The sequence below is a fragment of the Stomoxys calcitrans genome, chromosome 2 (genome assembly GCF_963082655.1).
Source record: "Stomoxys calcitrans chromosome 2, idStoCalc2.1, whole genome shotgun sequence".
In the NCBI taxonomy this organism is placed as follows: domain Eukaryota; kingdom Metazoa; phylum Arthropoda; class Insecta; order Diptera; family Muscidae; genus Stomoxys; species Stomoxys calcitrans.
The window spans coordinates 198,327,447-198,354,999 of record NC_081553.1 but is presented as its reverse complement, the minus strand read 5'-3'; the positions used below and the strand labels follow the sequence as shown (position 1 = coordinate 198,354,999).

Sequence of the window (27,553 nt, the reverse complement as noted above, 5' to 3'; positions counted from 1 at the left end):
TGGCATTTTGTTAACCGATTTTCTGGAAATTCGGCAGGAAGGATTTTTATATGACTGCCAACATTACCGGTAATTTTCATGGAAATCGGTTCAGATTTGGATATAGCTCCCATATATATGTTCGTCCGATTTGCAGTTATAAAGCAATAAAATGTTCATTTGTTAACCGATTCTCTCGAAATTCGGCAGGAAGGATTTCCTCATGACTCTCGATATTACTGGCGAATATCATGGAAATCAGCTTAGATTTAGATATAGCTGTCATATATGTATATCGCCAGATTTTTACCCCAAGAGCCACTGCAAGCGCATTTTTTGACCAATCTTGCCAAAATTTTGCACCACGCTTTCCTCGACGACTACGACATTATCTGAGAAGTTTGCTTGAAATCGGTTCAGAATTTGATATAGCTTCCATAAATATGTTCGTCAGATTTTGGGTAATTTGCAAAAATGTTGTCATTTGTCAAGCGTAGTTACTACAGTTTGAACATATTTGCTTGCCAATTTTGATGGACCTCGATCAAAATTGGTTCAGAATTGGATATAGGCCCCACATTGTATTTGTAGGATAGGTGTTGGGTATTATAAAGTCGGCACCGCCCGACTTTTGCCCTTCCTTACTGGTTTTTATTTTCATTTAAACAATATCGATTGTATTAAAAATAATGTGAATAATACTCTTGTGGATTATGGTGCGTATGAGTATAAACAGACACTTCAAAACTCATACGACCCATGGTACTTTTTCCTACTACTACTACAAATTTTCAATTATCACATTCCAGATATAATCAAAAGATATCTCTCGATTAAGTCGCTAACAAAGAAAACTATTTTTCAAATATCCGCACATAACCATAGTGCGTAAAATGACTCATCCATTGGCATTTTTCATCCAAAGAGCACTTAATGAGCCAATGCATTTTGCCTTTCCTTCAAAATAACCTCAGAACAGTTTATTCATCTTTTGTTAATTTTTCCATAAAATGCAAAATTCATGCCATTGTTATTGTTGTCAATACATATTGTTGTATTGTACTCTGGTCGTATTGTTGTTGCTTTGGCTTTTAATGATCATCGTTTATAATACAAAAAATATGCGAAAACTCGATTTAATAAAAACAACAAAGACGCCATGTTTATAAGAAAAATAACAAATAATGCCAGAAAATTATAGACTTTCATGTTGTCAGATACCATGCTTGTATGCTTTCTCTAGAGGATGTAGAAAATCGATAGGTATGATTTAAATTAAATGGAATGGAAATCGAAATGGATTGGAATGAATTGGATCGTATTGACTGTCTATAGATCATCTAAGGCATTTTTTTTTAATTTTTTATTTTCGTTTCATGTTCCCTCCTTTTCTTTAGAGCAACAAATTTCCATTTTTATAGACATGGAAATTTTTAAGTTTATTTTCCTTTTTGATTTTTTGTTTTTTCTATTTCCCCTTATTTGTTTTTGTTATGGCTCATTTTGTGTAGTCGTTTCACTGCCATTACTAGCCAAGCCATTGCACATTCGACAGTGGAAATTTATTTGTTTTATTATACAAATATTGCCACAGTCTTTATTCGAAATGCAAAAAATTATGAAAATATATATATATTGGCATACAATATCCATGCATGTGCTGAACATTAGGGTGGGTACGAAATTTTCACACTCAATGAGGTCTGTCTTTATTCTCCTTAGTTTAAGGAGATCTCTCTTTGAACTTAGGAGAATGACGAATATGTAGATTGAATCGGACTGCTTTCCATGACATGAGAGAAATATCCCCGATTTCTCAATGACATTTGCATGGGTTAATTATACATCAAAACAGGAACCAATTTCACCCATTTCCCAAATGACCCCCATCCATTCCCACCCATTTCCCAAATGACCTATTTTATAACAAATATGTGAGCAAAATTTCAAAAGCCTAGATTTACTTCTTCAAAAGTTCTTTCGACTGACAGACAGACAAACGTATAGGCTGACAGATATATGGACAGACAGACAGAGGGACAAACAAAAGGATGGGCTGAAGGACAGACCGACATATGGACAGAAGGACAGAAGGATGAATGGACGAACGGACTGTTGGAAGTACCGATGAACAGATAACAAGAAGAACGGATGGATACACACAAGACCGATAAACGGACAGACAAAGAAATAGTCTGACAAATTTGGCTACATTGAACTGTTGGAATGACAGACGAAAGAGATAGACGGACAGAATGACAAAAGGACAAACGGACGGACGGACAGAAAGGCGGGGTGAAAGGCGGGCTGAAAGGCGGGGTGAAAGGCGGGCTGAAAGGCGGGGTGAAAGGCGGGCTGAAAGGCGGGATGAAAGGCGGGCTGAAAGGCGGGCTGAAAGGCGGGCTGAAAGGCGGGCTGAAAGGCGGGCTGAAAGGCGGGCTGAAAGGCGGGCTGAAAGGCGGGCTGAAAGGCGGGCTGAAAGGCGGGCTGAAAGGCGGGCTGAAAGGCGGGCTGAAAGGCGGGCTGAAAGGCGGGCTGAAAGGCGGGCTGAAAGGCGGGCTGAAAGGCGGGCTGAAAGGCGGGCTGAAAGGCGGGCTGAAAGGCGGGCTGAAAGGCGGGCTGAAAGGCGGGCTGAAAGGCGGGCTGAAAGGCGTGCTGAAAGGCGGGCTGAAAGCACATTTATTGACTGATCTTCCCAAAACTTCGTACAACGCTTTTCTCAACGATTTTCACAGTATCTGAGAAGTTTGCTTGAAATCGGTTCAGATTTAGATATAGCTCTCATATATATATATCGCCCGATTTTAATTTCTAGAGTCACAGCAAGCGCATTTCTTGATCTATCTTCCCAAAATTTTGCAAAACGCTTTCCTCTACGACTGCCACAGTATCTGAGGAATTTGCTCTAAATCGGTTCATATTTAGGTATAGCTCTCATATATATGTTTGTCCGATTTTGAGCAATACTTCAACAAAGTGCTCATATGTTAACCGATACTGTCGAAATTTTGCAGGAAGGACTTTCTTATGCCTCTCAATATTACTGGTGAAATTCATAGAAATCAGCCCAGATTTAGATATAGCTGTCGTATATGTATATGGCCACATTTTCATCCCAAAAGCCAATGCAAGCGCATTGTTTGACCAATTTTGGTGTAATTTAAAATATCCTCATCCTTCAGTAGAAATGAAAAACGACAGTGGTCATAAGTGTATGAATAGAACATTCTAAAAGGACTTCTGTTATGACCTCCAACTTTTGGTGTGACCTTCGAAAAACGATTTTAAATCATTCATCCTCCAGTACCCTCTAAATAATTATTTTTATTTTTTATAATTTTCAATTTGAACCCACATTATGTTACAAAATCTTCTTCCATTGAGCTCATCACATACAAAAATTTCGTAAGCATATTTTCTTTTGTTTTATAGCTGTTCACGCTTTCTATCTTCCATTCAAATATTCCATTTTCATTGTTTATTTTTTTTTACTGAATCGGAATTTTGGGTTTTATAAACTACTTGAACTCAATTTATGCATTTTTTGTATGCAGGGATGCACATGTCCGGAATGATTTAAATACATTTTTAATATCGAAACAACTGTGATGAGTAAAATGGTCAGAAGAAACCATGCAATTGGCACAACAAGTAAAAAGGCGTTAAGTTCGACCGGGCCGAATACCCGGTGGTGGATACCCACCACCTCGGGTATATATGCAAACCACCTTTCGTCACAATCCAATGAAAAATGCATACCTTATGCCCCATAGCAGCTATATCGAAATATGTTCCAATTTGGACCAAATACTTATAAGTACAAGTCGGTGTTCAATTGTGTAAAAAAAATATTGGTCTAAAAATAAACCGATCTGAAACATATACGACACAGATGTCGAAAATCCCAACATAAGTCACTCTGTCAAATTTCGGCGAAATCGGACAATAAATGCGCCTTTTATGGCCCCAAAACCTTAAATCGAGTGATCTGTCTATATGGTAGCTACATCCACATCAGTGCCGATCTGTGCCATATTGCACAAGTAAGTCTATGGGCCCAACACAACTCACTGTTCCAAATTTTAGCGAAATCGGACAATTAATGCGCCTTTTATGGGTCCAAAACCTCAAATCGAGATATCGGTCTATATGGCAGCTATATCCAAATCTGGACCGATCTTTGCTATATTGCAGAATGATGTCGAAGGGCTTAACCTAACTCACTGTCCCAAATTTCGGCGACATCGGACAATAAATGCGCCTTTTATGGGCGAAAAACCTCAAATCGAGAGATCGGTCTTTTGGCAGCTATATCCAAATCTGGACCGATCTGAGCCAAATTAGAGAAGAATGTCGATGGTCCCAACACAACTTACTGCCCCAAACTTCAGTGAAATTGGACAATAAATGCGCCTTTTATGGGCCCAAAACCTCAAAAAGAGAGATCGGTCTATATGGCATTTAAATCCAAATCTGAACCGATCTGGGCCAAATTGAAGAAGGACGTCGAAGAGCCCAACGCAACTCTCTGTCCCAAATTTCAGCAAAATCGGATAGTAAATGTGGCTTTTATGGGCCTAAGACCCTAAATCGGCGGATAGGTCTATATGGCAGTTATATCCAAATCTGCTCTGATCTGGGCCAAATTGCAGAAAGATGTTGAAGGACGTAACATAACACACTGTTCCAATTTTTGGCAAAATCGGATAATAAATGCGCCCCTTATGGGCCCAAAACCTCAAATCGAGAAATCGGTCTATGTGGCAGCTATATCCAAATCTGGACCGATCTGGGCCAAATTGAAGAAGGGTGTCGATGGGCCACACACAACTTACTGTTCCAATTTTCAGCAAAATCGGATAATAAATGTGGCTTTTATGGGCCCAAAACCTTAAATCGAGAGATCGGTCTATATGGCAGTTATATCCAAATCTGGACCAATTTGGGCCAAATTGAGTAAGGACGTCGAAGGGCCTCACACAACTTAAAGTCCTAAAATCGGATAATAAATGTGGCTTTTATGGGCCTAAGACCCTAAATCGGCGGATCGGTCTATATGGCAGCTATATCCAAATCTGGACCCATCTGGGCCAAATTTAAGAAGGATGTCGAAGGGCCTTATATAACTCACTGACCCAAATTTTAGCAAAATAGGATAATAAATGTGGCTTTTATGGACCTAAGACCCTAAATCGGCAGATCGGTCTATATGGCAGCTATATCCAAATCTGGAGCGATCTGGGCCAAATTGAAGAAGGATATCGAAGAGCCTTACATAACTCACTGACCCAAATTTTAGCAAAATCGGATAATAAATATGGCTTTTATGGGCCTAAGACCCTAAATCGGCGGATCAGGCCGTCGATGGTTCGAAATATAGCACTGAGATGCTCGAGCTATTGGCTGCTACCCACTTTCCCGGGTGCTCAGACGTGGCCGATTGGTCAATTAACCCGAATTATATGGATTTCCGTCTGACAACACCATAGAGCCGAGTCATTATCCGTGGTTGAGGATAACGGAGGGGAGAAAGTCTGGGTGGCGAATTCGTTTGAACTCTACAAGTCAACGAGACTGGATGGCGTACTGCCTGCTATGCTGTAAAGGGCAAGAGCGATTGTCACACGACTCCTTGAAATGACTGGGTGGGGGTAGGGTAGGGTGGATTTTATCCCGAAAGTGAAAAAACCTAGCCATTCTCCACCCAAGGACTTTAGGCCAATTATCCTCTCATCCTTCATCAAGTCAACGAGACTGGATGGCGTACTGCCTGCTATGCTGAAAAGGGCAAGACTGATTGTCGCACAACTCCTTGAGATGACTGCATGGGGGTAGCGTAGGGTGGTTTTAATCCCGAAAGTGGAAAAACTGAGCCCAAGGACTTTTGGGCAATTAGCCTCTCATCCTTCATTTTGAAGACTTTGGAGAGACTAATTCCGCGAGACGGTCCCATGTAACAGGAGCTTGGCGACTTTACTTTGACGTTCTTCTTGGACATAGAAGGGGTTTGTAATAACGTGAAGTAGGAGTTCAAACATGACACTCTAGTGGACATGAAGGTCTTCCCCCTTTTGGTAAATTAGTTTGATACGATGTTAAAAGTCCGGATTATTAATTCATCACTCCCAGAGGGCTTGATAAGGAAGTTTGTAACCAAAAAAAAACACCACATCTCATCTACTTTGGATTTTGGAGAACAATGGGATTTTGTAGTCTTTCGAGAGGGAGAGGGTGAAGGTCATTCACTACGCGGACGAAGTCATCATCATGTTGGGTGGCAGTTTCCTCTCTACTATTACGGATCTCGTACCGGGAGCTTTGAGGAAGAATTGCGGATGGGGGAGAGGACCAACGGGCTTGGCATAAGTCCCAGAAAGACTAAACTGGTATTTTTAACCAAGAGTAGGAAGCTGGGTGTTTGTAAGGGTGTTGTACTGGATATGGTGAAGCTACCGTACTCTGGGACAAGGAGAAGTGGCCCGAGAGAGCCGCTGATCGTACACCTTTGCATCTACATATGTGACAACAAAGATGGCTCTGAGACTGAGGAAGTCAGATACACAACGCTCCGCTAATTTCTGTCATTCTACTGTTCTGCAGGGGGATGGTGTAGCAGCGTAGCGCCATGCTATATGCGGCGCGACTGATTGTTTACCAGGGGAGTCCTTCCGTGTTGATGAGGTGGAAGTCGTTTTCCAGAAAAGGAATCACTAGGGGCACCCTGCACTTTTGGACTCTCTGGAACAGCAGTTTTCATTGAATTCCTTGGAATATGGGAATCATATAAACTTCTGCACGGGTGCAGCGTCTTTCAGGCGACGATTTGCGCAATCCCGAAGGCACTGGAGACGATGTTTATGGGGGAGCGGCTGCCCGATTAAACTGTCGCGATAAAAGTGGACAGTCAAGCGGGGTTAAAGGCTCTAATGTCGGGCCGCGTGAGTTCAACACTAGATAGAAGATGCAAAGAGCTTCTTCGAACCATGGGAAGGGCTGTCAGCCTACCTGCTGGGTCCCAGCCCATCAAGCTGAGGCTGGAAACGAAGCGGCCAGGAAAGGATAGCTGGTTACCACAGATCTTGCTATGGAATCAGTGAGACCTCCACTGTGTGAGCTTCTTGCTAGAGTGGACGCCTTCTACGATGACTATGCGAATAAGCCGTGAGCTGGTGCTATAGGTTGTAGGGTGTCAAAGGCCCTTTGCCCGAGTTTTTCATGAAATAGGATGTCGGTTCTTCTGGGGCTGAGAAAGCATGACTTAGGACTGCATGAATAAGTCGTTGTAGGTTGTAGAGTATCAAAGGCCCTGTGGCCGGGTCTTTCGCGAAATAGGAACTCGGTTATTCTGGGGCTGAGAAATCATGGCTTAGGATTGCATTAGGAGTCCAGACTGGTCATTGTAACATCAAGCCTTTAATGTCGCGCTGGTATGATCTGTCACTGCCCCGTAATTGCGAGGAGGAGACACAGAATAATGAAGTGAACACCTCTTTCGCCGGATTCCCTACAGGCTCTTAGCCCGCTTGTCATTCTGGAGTTCTGTAGCGGCCTGAATTGGGACAGTATTGGACCTAAATCCGAGAATAGTCCGAGGTGCAGATCATACCATCGCGGTATAAGCCAGGCGACGATAGGAAACGTGATGAGTGATTTAGGACTGCGTAAGGAGCCCAGACTGGTCATTGCAACATCAAGCCTTTGATGTCCCCAGTGCTGGGCGCAGGGAGTAGCAGACTTCTGCAGAACGTGCGATGACGAGGAGGAATTGGAAGCGGTCGAGCAACTTTTGGGCCACTGTCCAGTACTTGCGAAGAGGAGACACAGAATAATGGAGTGAACACCTCTTTCAGAGCTCGGATTCCCTACAGGCTCTTAGCCCGCGTGTCATTCAGGAGTTCTAGAGAGGCCTGAATTGGATTTGAATCCGAGAATAGTCCGAGGAGCAGGTCATACCATCGCGGTATAATCGAGGCGACGAAAGGAAATCTGGTGAGTGACTTAGGACTGCATAAGGAGTCCTGGCTTGTCATTGCAACATCAAGCGTTTAATGTTGTGCTGGGTGCAGGTAGTGGCAGACTTCTGCAGGACGTGTGATGACGAGGATAAATCGGGGACGGCCTATAGAGTCACTGCCCCGTTATTGTAAGAAGGAGACACAGAATAATGAGGTGAACACCTCTTTCCGAGCCCGGATTCCCTACCGGGTCTTAGCCCGCTTGAATTGGACCTGAATCCGATTGCCCAAGCAGCAGGTCATACCATCGCTGTATAATCCAGACGACGATAGGACGATAGGAGGAGACACAGAAAAATGAGGTGAACACCTCCTTCCGAGCCCGGATTCCATAGAGGCTCTTAGCCCGCTTGCCATTCTGCAGTTCTGTAGAGGCCTGAATCCGAGAATAGTCCGAGAAGCAGGTCACACCATCGCGGTATAATCGAGGCGATGATAAGAAACCTGATGAGTGAGTCGGTATCTTGTTAACGCGAGGACATCGAGTGGACAGTAACGGACAGTAAACTGGACATCAAGGCTATAAATACAAGGACGGTAAGGTCACGGACGTTCCTGGAGTGTTTTGGGTAGATTAATGCCTTCTCGGAAGATACGTAGTATACGAACCGCATCGTTTAAATGCCGAGCCACAGTGGAGTACGGGAGAACGAAAGTAGGGGCCAGAAGACTGCTGTCATTATATCATGGCGAATGCGAAATCTTTCGAGTTGCAGCAATTGGAGTTGTAAAACAGGTCCGTAGGAGAAAGATTCGGACGTATCCTGATCGCTACTGAACAAAGCCTTTATTGAAAAGAAGTAGGAAGGAGATTAGTATGGCTATTAGTATTACAACGGGACATATAGAAGTACAGGAGCACCTATGCAGATTTGGCGTGGCAGGTGATAGCGTGTGTAGGGCATGTGGGGAAGATGATTACGAATTGGAGCAATTCCTATGTCATTACCCAGCTTTCGTGTTAACAGACTATGGCACTTAGGAAGATACGTAATACCAGACTTGAAACAACTGATGGATGTGACATGAAGAACAATTATGAATGTAGTGAGTAGCATGGTTACTTTTTATACCCTCCACCATAAGATGGGGGGTATACTAATTTCGTCATTCTGTTTGTAACTACTCGAAATATTCGTCTGAGACCCCATAAAGTATATATATTCTTGATCGTCGTGACATTTTATGTCGATCAAGCCATGTCCGTCCGTCTGTCCGTCCGTCCGTCTGTCCGTCTGTCCGTCTGTCCGTCCGTCCGTCTGTCTGTCTGTCGAAAGCACGCTAACTTCCGAAGGAGTAAAGCTAGCCGCTTGAAATTTTGCACAAATACTTCTTATTAGTGTAGGTCGGTTGGTATTGTAAATGGGCCATATCGGTCCATGTTTTGATATGGCTGCCATATAAACCGATCTTGGGTCTTGACTTCTTGAGCCTCTAGAGGGCGCAATTCTTATCCGATTTGAATGAATTTTGGCACGACGTCTTTTGTTATGATATCCAACAACTGTGCCAAGTATGGTTCAAATCAGTTCATAACCTGATATAGCTGCCATATAAACCGATCTTGGGTCTTGACTTCTTAAGCCTCTAGAGTGTGCAATTCTTGTCCGATTGGAATTAAATTTTGTATGACGGATTCTCTCATGACCATCAACATACCTGTTCATTATGGTCTGAATCGGTCTATAGCCCGATTCATCTCCCATATAAATCGATCTCTCTATTTTACTTCTTGAGCCCCCAAAGGGCGCAATTCTTATTCGAATTGGCTGACATTTTACACAGGTCTCCAACATATAATTTAATTGTGGTCCAAACCGGACCATATCTTGATATCGCTCTAATAGCAGAGCAAATTTTCTCTTATATCCTTTTTTGCCTAAGAAGAGATGCCGGGAAAAGAACTCGACAAATGCGATTCATGGTGGAGGGTATATAAGATTCGGCCCGGCCGAACTTAGCACGCTTTTACTTGTTAATACTTAGGGCGCACAACTAGCAGACCACTTGCTTAGGTGTGTGTGTAGTGGCATGTGGCTGATAAATATTCAACTAGCAAATGTTGTCAGCATTAGAAGGGGATAACCAAATCTGGAAAAAAAATGTTTCTTATTTTCTCGCCAGGATTCTAACCTAGGCGTTCAGCGTCATAGACATACTACGGAGGCTTCCAACAAAACCTAAATAAAATCTATGTGTAGCGTGGTCGGATTGCCTGAGTAAGAGTCGTGGGTTCGATTCCCACCAGAGGTCTTGGTTTGTCGCTCCTCTGGTATCACAATTGACTTAAAATTGTCTGAGTGAGTCTGTAAAGGAATGAGACTCTTACCTAACCTATTTGTATACCTTAGTTGTAGTGCATTATATAGCCTGCATAGACCATCTTTTGCCTTTCCCCACTTATAATTTTTAATAATTTTTTTTCTGCCCATATAGTATTTAATCATTTGCTCCCACATTATTTATAGATGTTGTTGATTAATTTCCATTCAATAATATTTGCAAGATTTCTTAAATGTTTGAAACAAAAAAAAAAATCGATCGTATAAAATATACAAATGGCATGAGAATTAATTACTTATTAATGTTTTCATTCTTCCCATAAATATTTATGTTAAGTTAAAATGTAGCGAAATGATTTATGGCCACATGGTCAGGGTGAGATGTGCCGCCTTCCGTGTTCTGTTTATGTGCCGCATCTCCAAAGGAAGCTGCAAATTTCCGGCCATTGGCGGAAAAATAATTCTCTGGGGGCAATATTGGCAAATGTGTTGTTAACAAAATTGGAAAATGTGTTAACAACAATCCACCAGCGGACTTCCTAGGCGGGTGGAAAATTTGCAAAAAAAAAAACAGCCCCCAAAGCCTACCTACCATGGTTTTATCGTCCATCTCAATTGAAATTATATATCAATTTGTTTAAAAAGTAACCCCCCGTTTTTGTACGTAAATGTTTTGAATAATTTATTGGATTAGCCATACGACTGGCGGTGCTACATAGCGAAAAAATCAAATTTTCCTCCCAAAATACTATAAACAAAACAATTGATGTTTGTTGCTCTTTTCGCCTGTTCTTGTTTTTTTTTTCTTGATTTGCTTTGAGAAAAATACATTCCATGCGTCCAGTCTCAAGTGAAGCAAAAAAAAAAAAAAAAAAATTGGGTAGCTTATACAGAAAAGCGAGTGCCATTGAACGCAACTGAGTCATGTGATGTCAGCGCACAATACTTTTGATTGATAGCAACAGGGATGCGATTTTCCGATTTCAAAATTGTTTTTCTTTGCTCGTTGTTATTGTTCTTCGTACAAGCAGGTTGACTAATCAAATTTTTTCTTCGGGTGTATATTAGACGAAGTACATCATCATTCCACGTATGATTGAAATGAAACATAATTTTTCGTTTCGAAAATCTTTCATTGACTCATTGATAATTGGAGAGCAATGGATTTCCTATTAGCCATAATAATTAGAAGAAAAAAAAAGCTGACATCAATACCGGAAATTTTAATTTTTTCAAAATTTTTGATATATGATTGGCTTAATGAACAGATATTGATACATGAAGACCATTAGAGAAGACCATTAAAAATAAATAAAATAATAAACTAGATGTGATTTTGATTGATAAAATGCTAGTCAAGGAAGTCGAAGAGTATCAAATCAAAATAAACTTTTCCAAACTTTGTAGCACTTGGACCCAAAACATAAAAGATTGGAGATCCCAATAAAGCCAACACAAGAACTCAGTGGTTCCCTTTGATTTGCTACTTTACAAGTATCGGCCTCACACACTCTCTTAGCCGATTTAAGTCTACCTTGTCGCGCTTACTTCCCGCATGATGATAGGCAGGCTCCCCTTTCGATGGTGGTTAGAGATCTCTTTCGATACCGTAAGGCTAGTAATAAGGATTTACTATCGGGATGCGAAGCTAACGCCCATCATGATCTTTGGGGGAGTATAGGCCCGAACATAAGGGGGAGAGTTTCCTAAGGTGTCCCTTGGAGAATGCCTCATGTCTTCTACAATAAAGGGGTGGACTCCACATTTGAAATTTCTTACAAAAGGGAAGTCCTTGATCTTACTATGACAAATATCCAGGAATTTGTTATCTCCGGTTGGGCTGTATCAGCGAAAATAAGTTTTTTTGAGCATAAATACATACCCTTTATGATAAAGGAAGTTAAACTCGCAAAATTCAAAAATTTAGGAACCGCAAAAGGACAAAGTTGGGAGATTTTAAGGCATCAATTGATAGAAAGAAAAATAAAGATCCTGTTGAAATTTGTAGAGTAGATAAGCAACCACTTAGAACACAGAAAAAGGAGAAGCATAAAAGGTGGTAGAACATCGACCTCAAAGTACTTAAAAAATATGCAAGACGGGCATTAAGTGCGGCAAAGGGTAACGGCAATATCGAAATGTGGAACATGTATTGGGTTGCCCAAAAAGTATTTGCGGATTTTTTAAAAGAAAGAAAATGCATTTTTAATAAAAATTAGAATGAACTTTAATCAAATATACTTTTTTTACACTTTTTTTCTAAAGCAAGCTAAAAGTAACAGCTGATAACTGACAGAAGAAAGAATGCAATTACAGAGTCACAAGCCGTTGAAAAAATTTGTCAACGCCGACTATATGAAAAATCCGCAATTACTTTTTGGGCAACCCAATATAAGGAAAAGCTCAGGGTTTACAAGAAGTAGCTCAGGGTCTACAATCCAAACGTACTGTGTGATAGTACCGAAAAAACAAAGATTTGGCAGCCCCAACAAATTTTCGAAATACTGAGGTGACCAACTTTAGGGACCTGTCAAAAGTCACCCGAACTACCTAGGGCCTCTCGCACCTCTCTCGCTCTAACCATGCCAAATTTCAAAGAGGCATTTTATATCCACCACCGAAGGATGGGGGTATACTCAATTTTCCATTCTGTTTGCAACACATCGAAATATCCATTTCCGACCCTATATTCTGTATATATATTCTTGATCAGCGTAAAAATCTAAGACAATCTAAACATGTCCGTCCGTAGGTCCGTCTGTCAGTTGAAATCACGCTACAGTCTTTAAAAATAGAGATATTGAGCTGCAGCTTTGCTCAGATTCTTTTTTTATACCCACCACCGAAGGATGGGGGTATATTCATTTTGTCATTCCGTTTGCAACACATCGAAATATCCATTTCCGACCCTATAAAGTATATATATTCTTGATCAGCGTAAAAATCTAAGACGATCTAGCCATGTCCGTCCGTCTGTCCGTCTGTCTGTTGAAATCACGCTACAGTCTTTAAAAATTGAGATATTGAGCTGAAATTTTGCACAGATTCTTTTTTTGTCCATAAGCAGGTTAAGTTCGAAGATGGGCTATATCGGACTATATCTTGATATAGCCCCCATATAGACCGATCCGCCGATTTAGGGTCTTAGGCCAATAAAAGCCACATTTATTATCCGATTTTGCTGAAATTTGGGACAGTGAGTTTTGTTAGGCCCTTCGACATCCTTCGTCAATTTGGCTCAGATCGGTCCAGATTTGGATATAGCTGCCATATAGACCGACCTTCCGATTTAGGGTCTAAGGGCCATAAAAGCCACATTTTTTATCCGATTCCGCTGAAAATAGGGACAGTGAGTTGTGTTAGGCCCTTCGACATCCTTTGTCAATTTGGCCCTGATCGGTTCAGATTTGGATATAGCTGCCATATAGACCGATCCTCCGATTTATGGTGTTAGGCCCATAAAAGCCACATTTATTACCCGATTTTGCTGAAATTTGGGACAGTGAGTTTTGTTAGGCCTTTCGACATCCTTCGTCAATTTGGCTCAGATCGGTCCAGATTTGGATATAGCTGTCATATAGACCGACCCTCCGATTTAGGGTCTAAGGGCCATAAAAGCCACATTTATTATCCGATTCCGCTGAAAATCGGGACAGTGAGTTGTGTTAGGCCCTTCGACATCCTTTATCAATTTGGCCCAGATCGGTTCAGATTTGGATATAGCTGCCATATAGACCGATCCTCCGATTTATGGTGTTAGGCCCATAAAAGCCACATTTATTACCCGATTTTGCTGAAATTTGGGACAGTGAGTTTTGTTAGGCCCTTCGACATCCTTCGTCAATTTGGCTCAGATCGGTCCAGATTTGGATATAGCTGCCATATAGATCGATCCTCCGATTTATGTTGTAAGGCCCATAAAAGCCGTATTTATTATCCGATTTTGCTGAAATTTGGGACAGTGAGATGTGTTAGGCCCTTTGACATATTTCTTCAATTTGGTTCAGATCGGTTCAAATTTGGATATAGCTGCCATAAAGACCGATTTCTTGATTTATGGTTTTGGGCCCATAAAATGCTCATTTATTGTCCGATGTCCCCGAAATTTGGAACAGTGAGTTAAATTAAGCCCCTTGACAAACTTCTGCAATATCGCACAGATCGGTCCATATTTGGATATAGCTGCCATATAGACCGATATCTAGGTTTTAGGTTTTTGGGCCATAAAAGACGCATTTATTGTCCGGTGTCGCTGAAATTTGAGACAGTGGGTTTGGTTAGGCTCTTCGACGTCCTTCTTCAATTTTGCCCAGATCGGTCCAGATTTGAATATAGCTGCCTTAAAGACCGATCTCTGGATTTAAGGTTTAGGGCCCATAAAAGAGGCATTTATTGTCCGATTTCGCCGAAATTTGGGACAGTGCTTAGTGTTAGGCTCTTCGACATGTTTATGCAACTCGGCCCAAATCGGTTTAGATTTGGATATAGCTGCCATGTAGACCGATATCTCGATTTGAAGTCTTGACCCCATAAAAGGCGCATTTATAATCCGATTTCACTGAAATTAGACACAGTGACTTATGTTCGGCTTTTCGACATCCGTGTCGTATATAGTTCAGATCGGTATGAGGTATATGAGTATAAGGTATGAAATTTTCACCGAATTTTGATGAAAGGTGGTTTATATATATACCCGAGGTGGTGGGTATCCAAAGTTCGGCCCGGCCGAACTTAATGCCTTTTTACTTGTTGTCCATAAGCAGGTTAAATTCGAAGATGGGCTATATCGAACTATATCTTGATATAGTGCCCATATAGACCGATCCGCCGATTTAGGGCCTTAGGCCCATTAAACCCACATTTATTATCCGATTTTGTTGAAATTTGGGACAGTGAGTTGTGTTGGGCCCTTCGACATCCTTCGTCAATTTGGCCCAGATCGGTTCAGATTTGGATATAGCCGCCATATAGACCGATCCTCCGATTTAGGTTCTTAGGCCCATAAAAGCCACATTTATTATCCGATTTTGCTGAAATTTGGGACAGTGAGTTGTGTTGGGCCCATCGACACCCTTCGCCAATTTGGCCCAGATCGGTTCAGATTTGGATATAGCCGCCATATAGACCGATCCTCCAATTTAGGGTCTTAGGCCTATAAAAGCCACATTTATTATCCGATTTTGCTGAAATTTGGGACAGTGAGTTGCGTCTGATCTGATCATTTGGATATAGCTGCCATATAGACCGATCTCTCAGATATAGGTTTTGGGGCCATAAAAGGTGCATTTATTGTCCAATGTCGCCGAAATATGGGACAGAGGGTCAAGTTAAGCCCCTTGACATATTTCTGCATTATGGCATAGATCGGTCCAGATTTGAATATAGCTGCCATATAGACCGATCTCTCGGTTATAGGTTTTGGGGCTATAAAAGGCGCCTTTTATTGGCCGATTTCGCCAAAATTTGGGACAGTGCTTTATGTAAGGCTCTTCGACATTTCTCTGCAACTTGGCCTAAATCGGTTCAGATTTGGATATAGCTGCCATATAGACCGATGTCTCGATTAAAAGTCTTTAAAATCCGATTTCATTAAAATTTGACACAGTGACATATGTTAGGCTTGTCGACATCCGTATTGTATGTAGTTCATATTAGTTTATTTTTTAGATATAGGTGATGTTATGGGTTGCCCAAAAAGTAATTGCGGATTTTTTAAAAGAAAGTAAATGCATTTTTAATAAAACTTAGAATGAACTTTAATCAAATATACTTTTTTTACAATTTTTTTCTAAAGCAATCTAAAAGTAACAGCTGATAACTGACAGAAGAAAGAATGCAATTACAGAGTCACAAGCTGTGAAAAAATTTGTCAACGCCGACTATATGAAAAATCCGCAATTACTTTTTGGGCAACCCAATACTTATTAGTATTTGGTCCAAATCGGAATATATTTCGTTGTTTTCCGGTTGTATTATCAGATTTTGTCTGATTGATTGAAGAACTCTTTAATATAAAGAAGGCTTCCAAATAGCCGAAGCTAATAACGAAGGACAGTCAAATGCAAATTTTTCCCATGAATATTCCACTAAGGAACAGGGGCAAACTTCTCACATATCAATGAGTGCCGAGTCCTAACGGCGAGCCGCAGTGCGACACCTCTTTGGAGAGAAGTTTTACATGGCATAGTACCTCACAAATGTCGCCAGCATTACGAGGGGAAAACCACTGCTGAAAAATGTTTTTTCTGGATTCGAACCCAGGCGTTCAGCGTCATAGGCTGACATGCTAACCTCTGTGCTGCGGTGGCCCCAGTAATCACGTTGAAAACTATTGAAGCAATCATTGGTGTCGACAATCAATCTGCCTAGATCGAAGAGAGAAAGGCTATAGAGAAATCACGAAGGGTCACACACTTTGCCCCGGCGGAAACCTAGACATCAAATGTCACCTATCATCCCAATTTAACCTAACCTACTATGATCAATTGCTTGACAAATGCCACGTGTGCAAGAGACGATTGGTTCGCTTGCGGCAAAAAGCCATTCATGCCATATTCGTTCGCCATGCCTTATTTGCCTAAATATTGTCGTGCCGTGGGCCTCAAATCAGAGCTCATTCATAAGACTGGTTTTAATCAGGGGTGCTTAACACTGCGCCATGCACTTCGATTTCTTGAGCTTGGAGTGTGGTTAATTCTTTCCATACACTCTTCCGACAGTCTCAGTCTGCTATCGATCTCGAGTACATTAAAGTAGATCCCATACCTAATCCTTGTCTCCACACAATCCTAAAACACAGTATTCGCCGACCAATCCCTCTGTAGGAAAAGCTAATCCTAAAAATCCTATCAAGAATCGTTGTCGATGCTAGGTAGTCGGATACCTTACTAATCTGTTTCTTCGTTTCCAGAATAGTCCGGGTATACTACAAAATACCCGTCCTCTTTCAAAATGCCGAGTCTCCTTAGCCGCAATTCCAAATTAGCCTGCGATGTAGTACTCTGCGATTCTTTGTCCGGTTTTTCTTTTGTTCGAGTCCTCCCATCCACAGCCATCCCCATGCCAGTGCCTTATATTTCAACACTGTCTCACAGTTCAGTAACTCATCTTCGGGTCAACTTCCTGTTTCCTTCCGTCTTTCCACCTGTAGGTGTAGGTCCATTCAAACGTATGTCTATTAACATATTGGCAGCCTTGCCGAGTGTGGAACATGGCGGAACATATTTTGATATCGCTGACATATGGAAAGGGCTACCCATTTAAGAGGAGAGCTCCTATAAAAGCCGTATTTGTAAACCCATTTCTCTAAAATTTGGAACAATGATCTGATGTAGGCCCCTACACATCCTTGCGAACATGGTTCCTATCGAACCATTCTAAAATATAGCTTCTATATAGACTAACTATCGACTTGCCCGAAGATGATTTACTGGAGGTACACGACCAGTGCTGACCTATGGTGCACTGCTTATTGTGGAAGGCTGTGGAAAAAAGGACACACAACAGGAAGCTTCAGAAGGTGGAAAGACTGGCCAGCTTTGGAGTCATGGAAGCTTCACACCGCAGGCATGTTTGGAGGCGATGCTGAATATACTATCTGTTGAGTTGCGGGACTGTACGTCAAGCTAAGGTTGAGGGAAGTTGACTTGCTGAAAGAATGCGGACGCAGCCACAGTTCGATTATGGATACTATTAATGAAGGGGGTAGGCTTCGGAAGGTCTCAGACTACTTTTCACCGATACCGATTCAAGAGAGGAGGAAAGGATTATCAGAATTCGCTTTTCCAAAAGGTAGGAGTGCAAGGCGGGTGCTATATTTGAAGTGGATGAGACCTCGGTCTCACCGATGGCTCCGGGATCTACTCAGAGACACTCGGCATTCCCATGTCAGTTAGACTGCTGGACTAGTGCACGGTCTTTCAGGCAGAAGTATGTGCCATTACTTTGGACGCAAAAGTGATTCGGAAGACGGACTTGGCACTTTCAAAACTCAGGATATATGTGGACATGGGAGCCCTCAGGGCCTAGAGTTCGAAACAGTGAAGTCGAAGTGCGTGACAGAGTGTTTGGAGGCCCTAAGCCGACTGCTATGTTGGCCTGAGTTTCCGGACATGTCGATATCCTGGGAAATGAAAGGGTGGACGAGTAAGCCAGGAGAGGATTCTCCACCGCAAGAAGACCTGTGGCTGATTGTATTCGTGCCTTTTGTCGAACTAGTAAACATTGTAGTAGTAGTTAAGGCCACTGTAGCGCATAGGTAAACATGTCAGCCTATGACCGGGATTCGCCAGGGTTCGAATCCCGGTGAGAACATAAAAAAAACTTGTAGAGGTGGTTATCCCCTCCTAAAATGTTAAAACTTTCCCCCAAAATAGTGTCGCTCTGCCGTTCGGACTCAGCTATAAAAAAGAGGTCCATTATCATTGAGCTTAAAACTTGAATCGAGCAGAAATCATTGATATGTGAGAAGTTTGTCCTTGTTGCTTCCATTACAGTGCACAAAGTGGAGGAGATGACTAGTGCGAAGGCTAAGACGAGAGGAGTCTGGAGATAGATTTCGGATTGCCAGAACACTCTGGCCTTCTACCAACCGAAGGAGGACAAGGGCATTACAGAGAATTACGGGAGTCATACTCCAGTCCTGCACGATCGACCATATAGCCCCAGAGGCACAGGTGGATTTGTTTCTTTGTTTCGACGAGAGATATGATAACATCCTAATACTTGGCAGTCGAGTGAGTGTGGGTTGACACTCCATGGAAGCACATCAGTGGTTCCATGATGGAAAAGGGTTTCCTACCTATTCTGTACCTAAATTTTTATTTATTTTTTATACACCATCTCCCTGTTTCCCCTCCGGATCGGAGCAGGGGACTCGTACTTCATAATCATATTTTTCAATTAGAGTTCCTTTTCCTTCTTTTTATACCCTCCACCATAGGATGCAGGGTAAACTAATTTCATCATTCTGTTCGTAAAAATGCAAATTTTGCAAATAGTGGCAAACTTCTCACATATCATAAGGGACCTTCTTTTTACAGCCGAGTCCGAACGACGTGGCGTGCCGCAGTGCGATCTGCTTTGAATAGAAGTTTTTACATGGCATAGTTACCTAGGAGGGGAAAACCACCGCTGAAAATTTTTTCTGATGGTTTTGCCAGGATTCGAACCCAGGCGTTCAGCGTCATAGGCGGACATGGTAACATCTGCGTTACGGTGGCCTCCACCCTTTGTAACATATCAAAATATTGATCTCAGACGCATTAAATATATTTTTGTTCGTCTTGATATTCTACGTCGATTTAGTCCAGTCCGTCCGTCTGCCCATCCGTCTGTCCATCCATCCACTGTCCGTCCGTCTGTCCGTCCATCTGTCCGTCCGTCTGTCGAAAGCATGCAAACTATCGTATGAATAAAGCTAGACGCTTGAAATTTTGCACGAATACTTTCTATAAGTGTTGGTCGGTTGGGATTGTAAATGGGCTACATGGGTCCATGTATTGATATAGCTCCCATATAAGCAGATCCTGGATCTTGACTTCTTAAGGATCTATAGGGCGCAATTCTTATTCGATTTGGCTGAAGCTTTGCACTAAGGTTTTTATTTTGACTTCCAACTACTGTTTGGTCCAAATCGGTTCATAACCTGATGTAGCTCCTATATATACCGATCTCGGATCTGGACTTCTTGAGCCGCTAGAGGTATTTTATATGAAATGTTTTTCTTTATGAAGTATCAGCAACTGTGCCAAGTATGGTCTACGGCGGTTCATAACCTGTTATAGCTCCCATAAAAACCGATTTTGGATCTTGACTTCTTCAGCCTATAGAGGGCGTAATTAATATCCGATTTGGCTGAAGTTTTGCATGAAGTGTTTTTGTTTTAACTTCTAACAATTGCGACAAGTATGGTTCAAATCGGTTCTAAACGTTATGTAGCTCCCATAAAAACCAAATTTCGGATCTTGACTTCTTGAGCCGCAAGAGGGCTCAATTAATATTCGATTTGGCTGAAATTTGCATGAAGTGTCTTGATTTGACCATTAATAACTGGGCCCAATATGGTCCAAATCGGTTCATAACCTAATATAGCTCCCATATAAACCGATTTCGGATCTTGACTTCTTGATCCTCTAGAGGGCGCAATTAATATCCGATTTGCCTGAAATTTTGCATGAAGTGTTTTGGTGTCACCATCAACAAATGTACCTAGTACGGTCCAAATAGGTTTATTACCTGATATAGCTCCCATAAAAAACGCAATATCGGATCTTCACTTCTCTAGCCGCTAGAGGGCGCAATATTCGATTTGACTGAAATTTTGCATGAAGTGGTTTATTTTGACGTCCAATAACTGAACAAAGTATGGTCCAAATCGGTTCACACAACTCGGACTAACTTTCTGATTCGATTTAGCTTGGTCCGTCTATCCATCTGTTTATCTGTTCTGTCTTTTTGTCTGTCTGTCTATCGATTTTGATTTGTCCGTCCATCTGTCTGTCTTTTTGTCTGCCTCCCTTTCTGTCATACTACCAGTCTTTCCGTCTACTTTTCTTACTGTCTTCTTATCTGTTCATCTGTTTGGCCGTCTGTCTGTCTATCTGTCTGCTGTCTTTCTGTCTATTTTTCTGCTTGTCTTCCTATCTCTCCATCAGTTAAGAGGTCTGACTGTTTCGATGTCTATCTGTCTGTGTTTCTGTCATTCTGTCTGTCTTTCTGTCTATTTTTCAGTCTGTCTTCCAATCTCTCTGTTTGGCTGTCTCGTTGTCTCGCTATGTGACTGTCTATCTTCTCTCTGTCTATCTGCCTGTTCATCAATTTTACTATGTTCGTCTGTCCGCCTGTGTCTCTATCTGCCAGTCTATCTTTCATTCTGCCCTGTCTGTCCATCTATATGGACAAAATCGATATCCCCCACCAGGGATATCTTTATTATGCAAATTCATTAAAACACTACTATATCCATATAAATATCCAAATATAGACCGATCTTCATCATTTTTGGTTCAGGTGCCTAGAAGCTCCATACAGTAACATTTCCAAATTTCAGCGAAATCGGGTAATAAATACGCCTGTTATAGGCTTAAGACCCAAAATGTGCATATCGGCCTATATGTAAATATTTTCCGATATACACCATATTCGGGTTGGATGTCGAGGCCCCTAGTGCAACTCACTTAATTCAGCCAAATCGGTGAATAAATGCACCTTTTATGGTCTTTAGACCCTAAAGCTGAAGATCGGTCCCTATGGCAACTATATCTAAATAAAGCCCAATCTGGACCATATTCGGGACAGGTAATGGGTTTCTGTTTTGCTACAACTCACTGTTCCAAATTTCAGGGAAGTCGGGTAATAAATGCGGTTGTTATGGGCCTAAGACCCAAAATCGGCAGATCGGTCTATATGGTGGATATATCCAAATATGTTCTGATCTGGGTAATTTTTAGTCCGGATATCGACGGCTCTCATAAAACTCACTGTTCTGAATTTCAACAAGGTCCGGTAATAAATGCGCCTATTATAGGCTTAAAAGTCTACATCGGCACCTCGGTCTATATGGCAGCTATATATACTCATATACACCATATTCGGGTCAGATGTCGAGCCCCCTAGAGCAACTTAAATGCAAATTTTTCCCCATGAACATTCTACTAAGGAACAGGGGCAAACTTCTCACATATCAATGAGTGCAGTCCGATTCAAGTTTAGGCTCAATGACAAAGGGCCTTCTTTTTATAGCCGAGTCCGAACGGCGTGCCGCAGTGCGACACCTCTTTGGAGAGAAGTTTTACATGGCATAGTATCTCACAAATGTTGCCAGCATTAGGAGGGGAAAACCGCCGCTGAAAAATTGTTCTTATGGTCTCGCCAGGATTCGAACCCAGGCGTTCAGCGTCATAGGCAGATATACAAACCCTTCCTCTACGGTGGCCTCCCCTAGAGCAACTCACTGTTTCTAATTTCAGCAAAATCAGCCTTTTATAGTCCTTAAACCCTAAAGCTGAAGATAGGTCTCTATGGCAGCTATATCTAACTATAGCCCGATCAGTACCATATTCAGAACAGATGTTGGGAATCTTGGTACAACTCACTGATCACATTTTCAGGCAAAATCAAGTAATAAAAGCGCCTGATATAGGCTTAAGACCCAAAATCGCCACATCGGTCTATATGTCAGCTATATCCAAATATGGTCCGCTATGGTCCATTCAAGAGCTTAACCTGCGTATGGAAGAAATACGAGTCTGTGCAAAATTTCAACTCAATATCTCAATTTTTAAAGACTGTAGCGCGATTACAACGGACTGACACACGGACGGACAGGCGGACAGACACACGGGCATCGTTGAATCGTCTTAGAATTTTACGATGTTCCGAAATATATACACTTTGTAGGGTCGGAAATGGATCTTTCGATATGTTGCTAATGGAGTGACTAAATGAATATTCCTCCTATCCTTTGGTGGGGGGTATAAATACTTGGATCAGATTTAAATATAGCCCACATTCCTTCTTATATATGTTTCTCACTTATAAGTCCCTATTCACAACACTTTTGATCTTATAGTGTAAATGTACAGTAGTTTAAGGTCTTACATAGTCGACCCCCTCCAGAATCCCTTACTTGTAATATATCAACAATAAGACTAACTATGAATTTGTACTCACCTCCTTCTCAATGTACTCTGGCACATTGGCACTCGAACCCAGCGAACTTGAATGTGTGGGTATATATCCAAATGATTGTATAGCCGGTAGACGTCTCACCAAAAGTGGGCCTTTCAGAAAATTACCACCACCTGCAGTGTTGGACTGTGAGGGAGAACCATATAGCAGAGACGAAGGTGATGAGGAAGATGAACAGTCCTGTTCGAAATGAAATATGGTGGTTTGATCACTACAATTCGATTGAGTCTCATCCAAGCCGCCACGTTGTGATGAAGAAGTCTGTGATTCAATGGTCTCCGAACTTAGCCACAAGGGGCTTGGAGGATGAACACATCCCCCTTGGGGGTTATCTGGAAATTGGGATTTCTTGGCAGCAATATGGCGTGAGGGTGATGTGATGAGACCTTGTGATGAGGCCGAAGGTGATGTTGGGGAATTTGGAGAATTCGGAGAATTATAAGGGTTGGCAACACTGTAATTGGTATTTAACTGAAGATTAGGTTTGCCAATGGAACATTCTTGATTTGGTTCAAAACTTTGCTTGTTCACTTCACTTAATAACGCATGGCCATTTTGAGATTCACTTTTCACCTGGTTGTTATCTGTGCTCAAACACTTTATTGGGTTTGCGTCTTGGCTAACGCATTGCTTGTAAACTTGATAAGGATCTTCACTTTTGATTTTTTGTGGGCTAAACAAAATATTTTCATAATCTCTGGCTGATTTTATATTTTCACTATTAACGTTGGTTAGGTTGATGACTTTACTGCGGTTTATGTCTGCACTTTGATTAAGATTTTCTGCATTTATTTTATTTTGTGTTTTATCACTTATTTCGTATTCCTCCTCATTCACTTCGGTTAGCTCCGCGGTTATGGTATGTTTTGGAGTATAGGTAAACTTACGCGTTAAGGTGGGTGTTAATTTCAAGGGGGTATGGGTGAAAACTCTGGGCTGTGATTCGTTATCCAAGGAATTTCTGCGATAACCCGTGGAGGTTATGGGCAATTGTGATATATGGCAAGATTTTAAACGACCATGATGATCATAGCGCAATGTACGCTTAGGGCTAGAGGAGTAATCACTTGAGGCAGGTCGATAGGCATGGTTAAGGCTGTTGTTGTTGCTGCTGCTATGGGAACCATTTGAAGATTCTTGATAAGATGATGTCTCTTTGGGTAGAGATTCTACATCATCGTTTGGCTTGTCCTTATTGTTGTTGTGGGATTTTCTATTGTATGAGGGAAAACAATTCAATAGCTCACAACGTTCTGGAGTTATGGATCTTTCCTGGGTGGAGCGTAGACTATCCCTGGTCAGAGCTTGATTGATGACAGTATTCTGTTTTTCAAATTTCTGTAATTTGCGATAAAATCTCTGGGGATCATATGAGGGCTCTGCTATATCCTCCTCTGCCGAAGGCTTGGGTGGTATGGGAGGAGGCCCTTTGTTGTAGGATCTCAGGGATTGCCTCAAATACAAATGGCGTGCAAACGAGGTGCCTTCAAAATCACTGCCATAATTACGCGGCAACGAAGAGGAAAGCAATTCTTCTTGGCCGTTGTTATGGTGCGGCGCTGGCGATGTTGTAGGTATTTGCACAGGCTCTGTCACCTGGGCATAGGACTGATAATAGATCAGTTTATCACTCTGAGACTTATCTATGGAATAGCAGCAATTTGTAGCAGCCTCATGGCCCTGGGGTTCTTGGCGGGCAGTGGTAAAACTTGGATTATAAGTCAGCTGATGATGTAGTTCGTTGTTGTTGTTGTTGTTGTATATGAGAGAAGATGAATGCGAGGCTGATGAAGGAAATTCGTTGGCATTTATTCTTGGTGTATGATTAAAAAAATGATTTTTTTTATTATTATTTATATAGCAATTGTTGTTGTTGTTGTTGTTGTTATTATTATAATTATTATTATTACTAGTCGGCGTGTAGAGTTCGTGATTATTCGTTAGATTTTCCGAGAAATCGTTTTCTATACTCTTGTCGTCATAGTTGTTCACAACACACAAATCACCCAACGAGGGCGGCGTCAACGTTTGCGATTCGTTTATATGCCGCCGCTGCTGCTGTTGTTCTTGTTGTTGTTGTTCGTGTTGTTCTTGTTCTTGTTGAGTAGGAGATTTTCTATAATTTTTGTGAACAATTTCCAAATCTTCATCCGTTACAAAGCGATACGACGACAATTCAGAGACTGTTTCCGTATCGGATGGCTGATACATGGCCGAGTAGGATGAGGTGTGCTTTAAACCATTATTTTGGCCACTATTCTTGCTGCCCATGCTCTCGCAACAAGGCTCGCAGCGTAGAAATCCACCAGCAGAGCGTGGTGAATTTTGAATTTGAGTATGGCCATTGTAAACGTAACGATCGGTTGGTGTTGGGGTTGGGGTTGCATGTTGCTGCGTTTGATGTTGGGCAAAACAGCCCAAAGTTTTGTTGTTGGAGGGTTTTGTTTGGTTTGAAGCATTGGCAGCAGCATTGGCCACCATAACAATGTTGGCACACATGGTGCCACCATTGTTGTTGTTGTTGTTGTTGCTGCTGCTGTGGCCATTATTGCTTTGAGTGGTGCCAAAGTTTGGCAATAGATGTGTGGGCTCCTCATAACGTCCAGGATGCTTAAGCAACATGGATCTATTTTTGTTGGTATCTAAAGAGGATTTAGTAAATGTTTGATGTTGATGCTGATGCTGCTCCTGCTGCAGCTTTTCCCCATTATGATAGCAGCATGGTTCCGTTCTCCAATGGTCATAGGCCAAAGGCATGGAAGTTTTGTCAACCCCCTCTTTCACCGTAACACCTTCCAATTTCCTATAACTCAAGGCAACAGGTCGACGTAATTGTGATAGATTTGGTGTGGCTGGCAAGGAGATGGATTTTTTGTTGTATGTTGGTGTTGTGGTTGCAGCTTTTGTTGCTATTTCGGTGCGCCTTGCTAGATATTCGTTTCTATTTTTAGCTAAACATTTAGTAATCCCCATGAACAACAGCAACAACCAGAATAAAACAGCATCATAATTATTGTCGTTAGCGCCCAAGTCGCAAGCAGCCAAGTGCGTGGTGTTCGTCATCCCGTCAAAGTAAAAATATCCCCAAAATCCCCCATATCCCCACCGGAAAACAAGGCAGCAGCAGCAGCAGATGATCATTAAAAAAGACAGTGTGTGTGTTTTTTTTTTCAAAATCGTGTGACGAGGCAAGACCAACAGAAGTAATGAAAAAAAAAGAAACGTCATCATACCAAGCAAACCATAATTCGAGAGATTTTGTTCGAGAGATCATCCATGCCAGAGATTCGCCAATACAGCAAAGAAACATGAAAATAAAAAAAAAATAAGAAAAAATTTTAAAAAAATATATAAAAAAAAAATCTGTTGTTCTAAGAAAAAACAAGCATGGAGTGTGACATACTAGGGAAAGTTAAAATTTAAATAAAATCAACAAAACTTTTTTTTTTTTGAATTTAACAAGAACAAGTAAGAGTGTGCTAAGTTCGGCCGGGCCGAATCTTATATACCCTTCACCATGGATCGCATTTGTCGAGTTTTATGCGCGGTATCTCTTTCTAGGCAAACAAAGAATATTGAATAAAAACTGTTATGGTATTGGAGCTATTCAAGTTATAGTCCGATATGGACCATGAATGAATGCTAAACATTGTAGAAGTCATTGTGTAAAATTTCAGTTCATTCGGATAAGAATTGGGCCTTGTAGGGTCTCAAGAAGCTAAATCGGGAGCTGTATTAACCTATTGATCGATTCAGACCATATTAGACACGTATTTGATAGACATGATAGAAGCCGTTGTACAAAATTTCTGCCAAATCGAATGAGAATTGCGCCCTCTAGAGGCTCAAGAAGTCAAGATCCCAGATCGGTTTATAGGGCAGCTATATCAGGTTATGTACCGATTTGCGCAATACTTAGCACAGTTATTGGAAGTCATAACAAAACACCTCATGCGAAATTTCAGCTAAATCGGGTGAGAATTGCGCCCTCTAGAAGCTCAAGAAGTCAAGACCCATGATCGGTTTATATGGCAGCTATATCATAACATGGTTCAATTTGAACCATACTTGGCCCAGTTGTTGGAAGTGATACAAAAACACCACGTGCAAAATTTCAGGACGAGAATTGCGGACTCAAGAGGCTCAAGAAGTCATGACCCAAGATCGGTTTATATGCCAGCTATATCGAAACATGGACCGATTTCAAGCGGCTAGCTTTACTCATTCGAAACTTAGCATGCTTTCGACAGACAGACAGACGGACGGACAGACGGACTGACAGACGGACGGACAGACGGACGGACAGACGGATGGACAGGCGGACGGACGGACAGACGGACGGACAGACGGACGGACGGACAGACGGACGGACAGGCGGATGGACAGACGGACGGACAGACGGACGGACCGACGGACGGATATGGCTAGATCGACTTAGAATGGGGTCTCAGACGCATATTTCGAGTTGTTACAAACAAAATGACGAAATTTGTATACCCCCATCCTATGGAGGAGAGCATAAAATGCGGACCTTGGGTATATGTGTAAACCACCTTGCGTCAAAATCCGGTGAAAATGCATACCTTA

General features: G+C 41.8%; 1 protein-coding gene across 1 annotated transcript in view; it reads right to left on the bottom strand.

Moving 5' to 3' along the window:
* LOC106084797 (uncharacterized) overlaps positions 1-27,553 on the bottom strand; it is a 168,438-nt gene that overhangs the window by 131,972 nt on the left and 8,913 nt on the right. Inside the window, exon 3 of the mRNA XM_059362023.1 lies at positions 22,949-25,917. Within this exon, the coding sequence (XP_059218006.1) occupies positions 22,949-25,917 (2,969 nt within the window). The remainder of the gene's footprint in view (positions 1-22,948; positions 25,918-27,553) is intronic.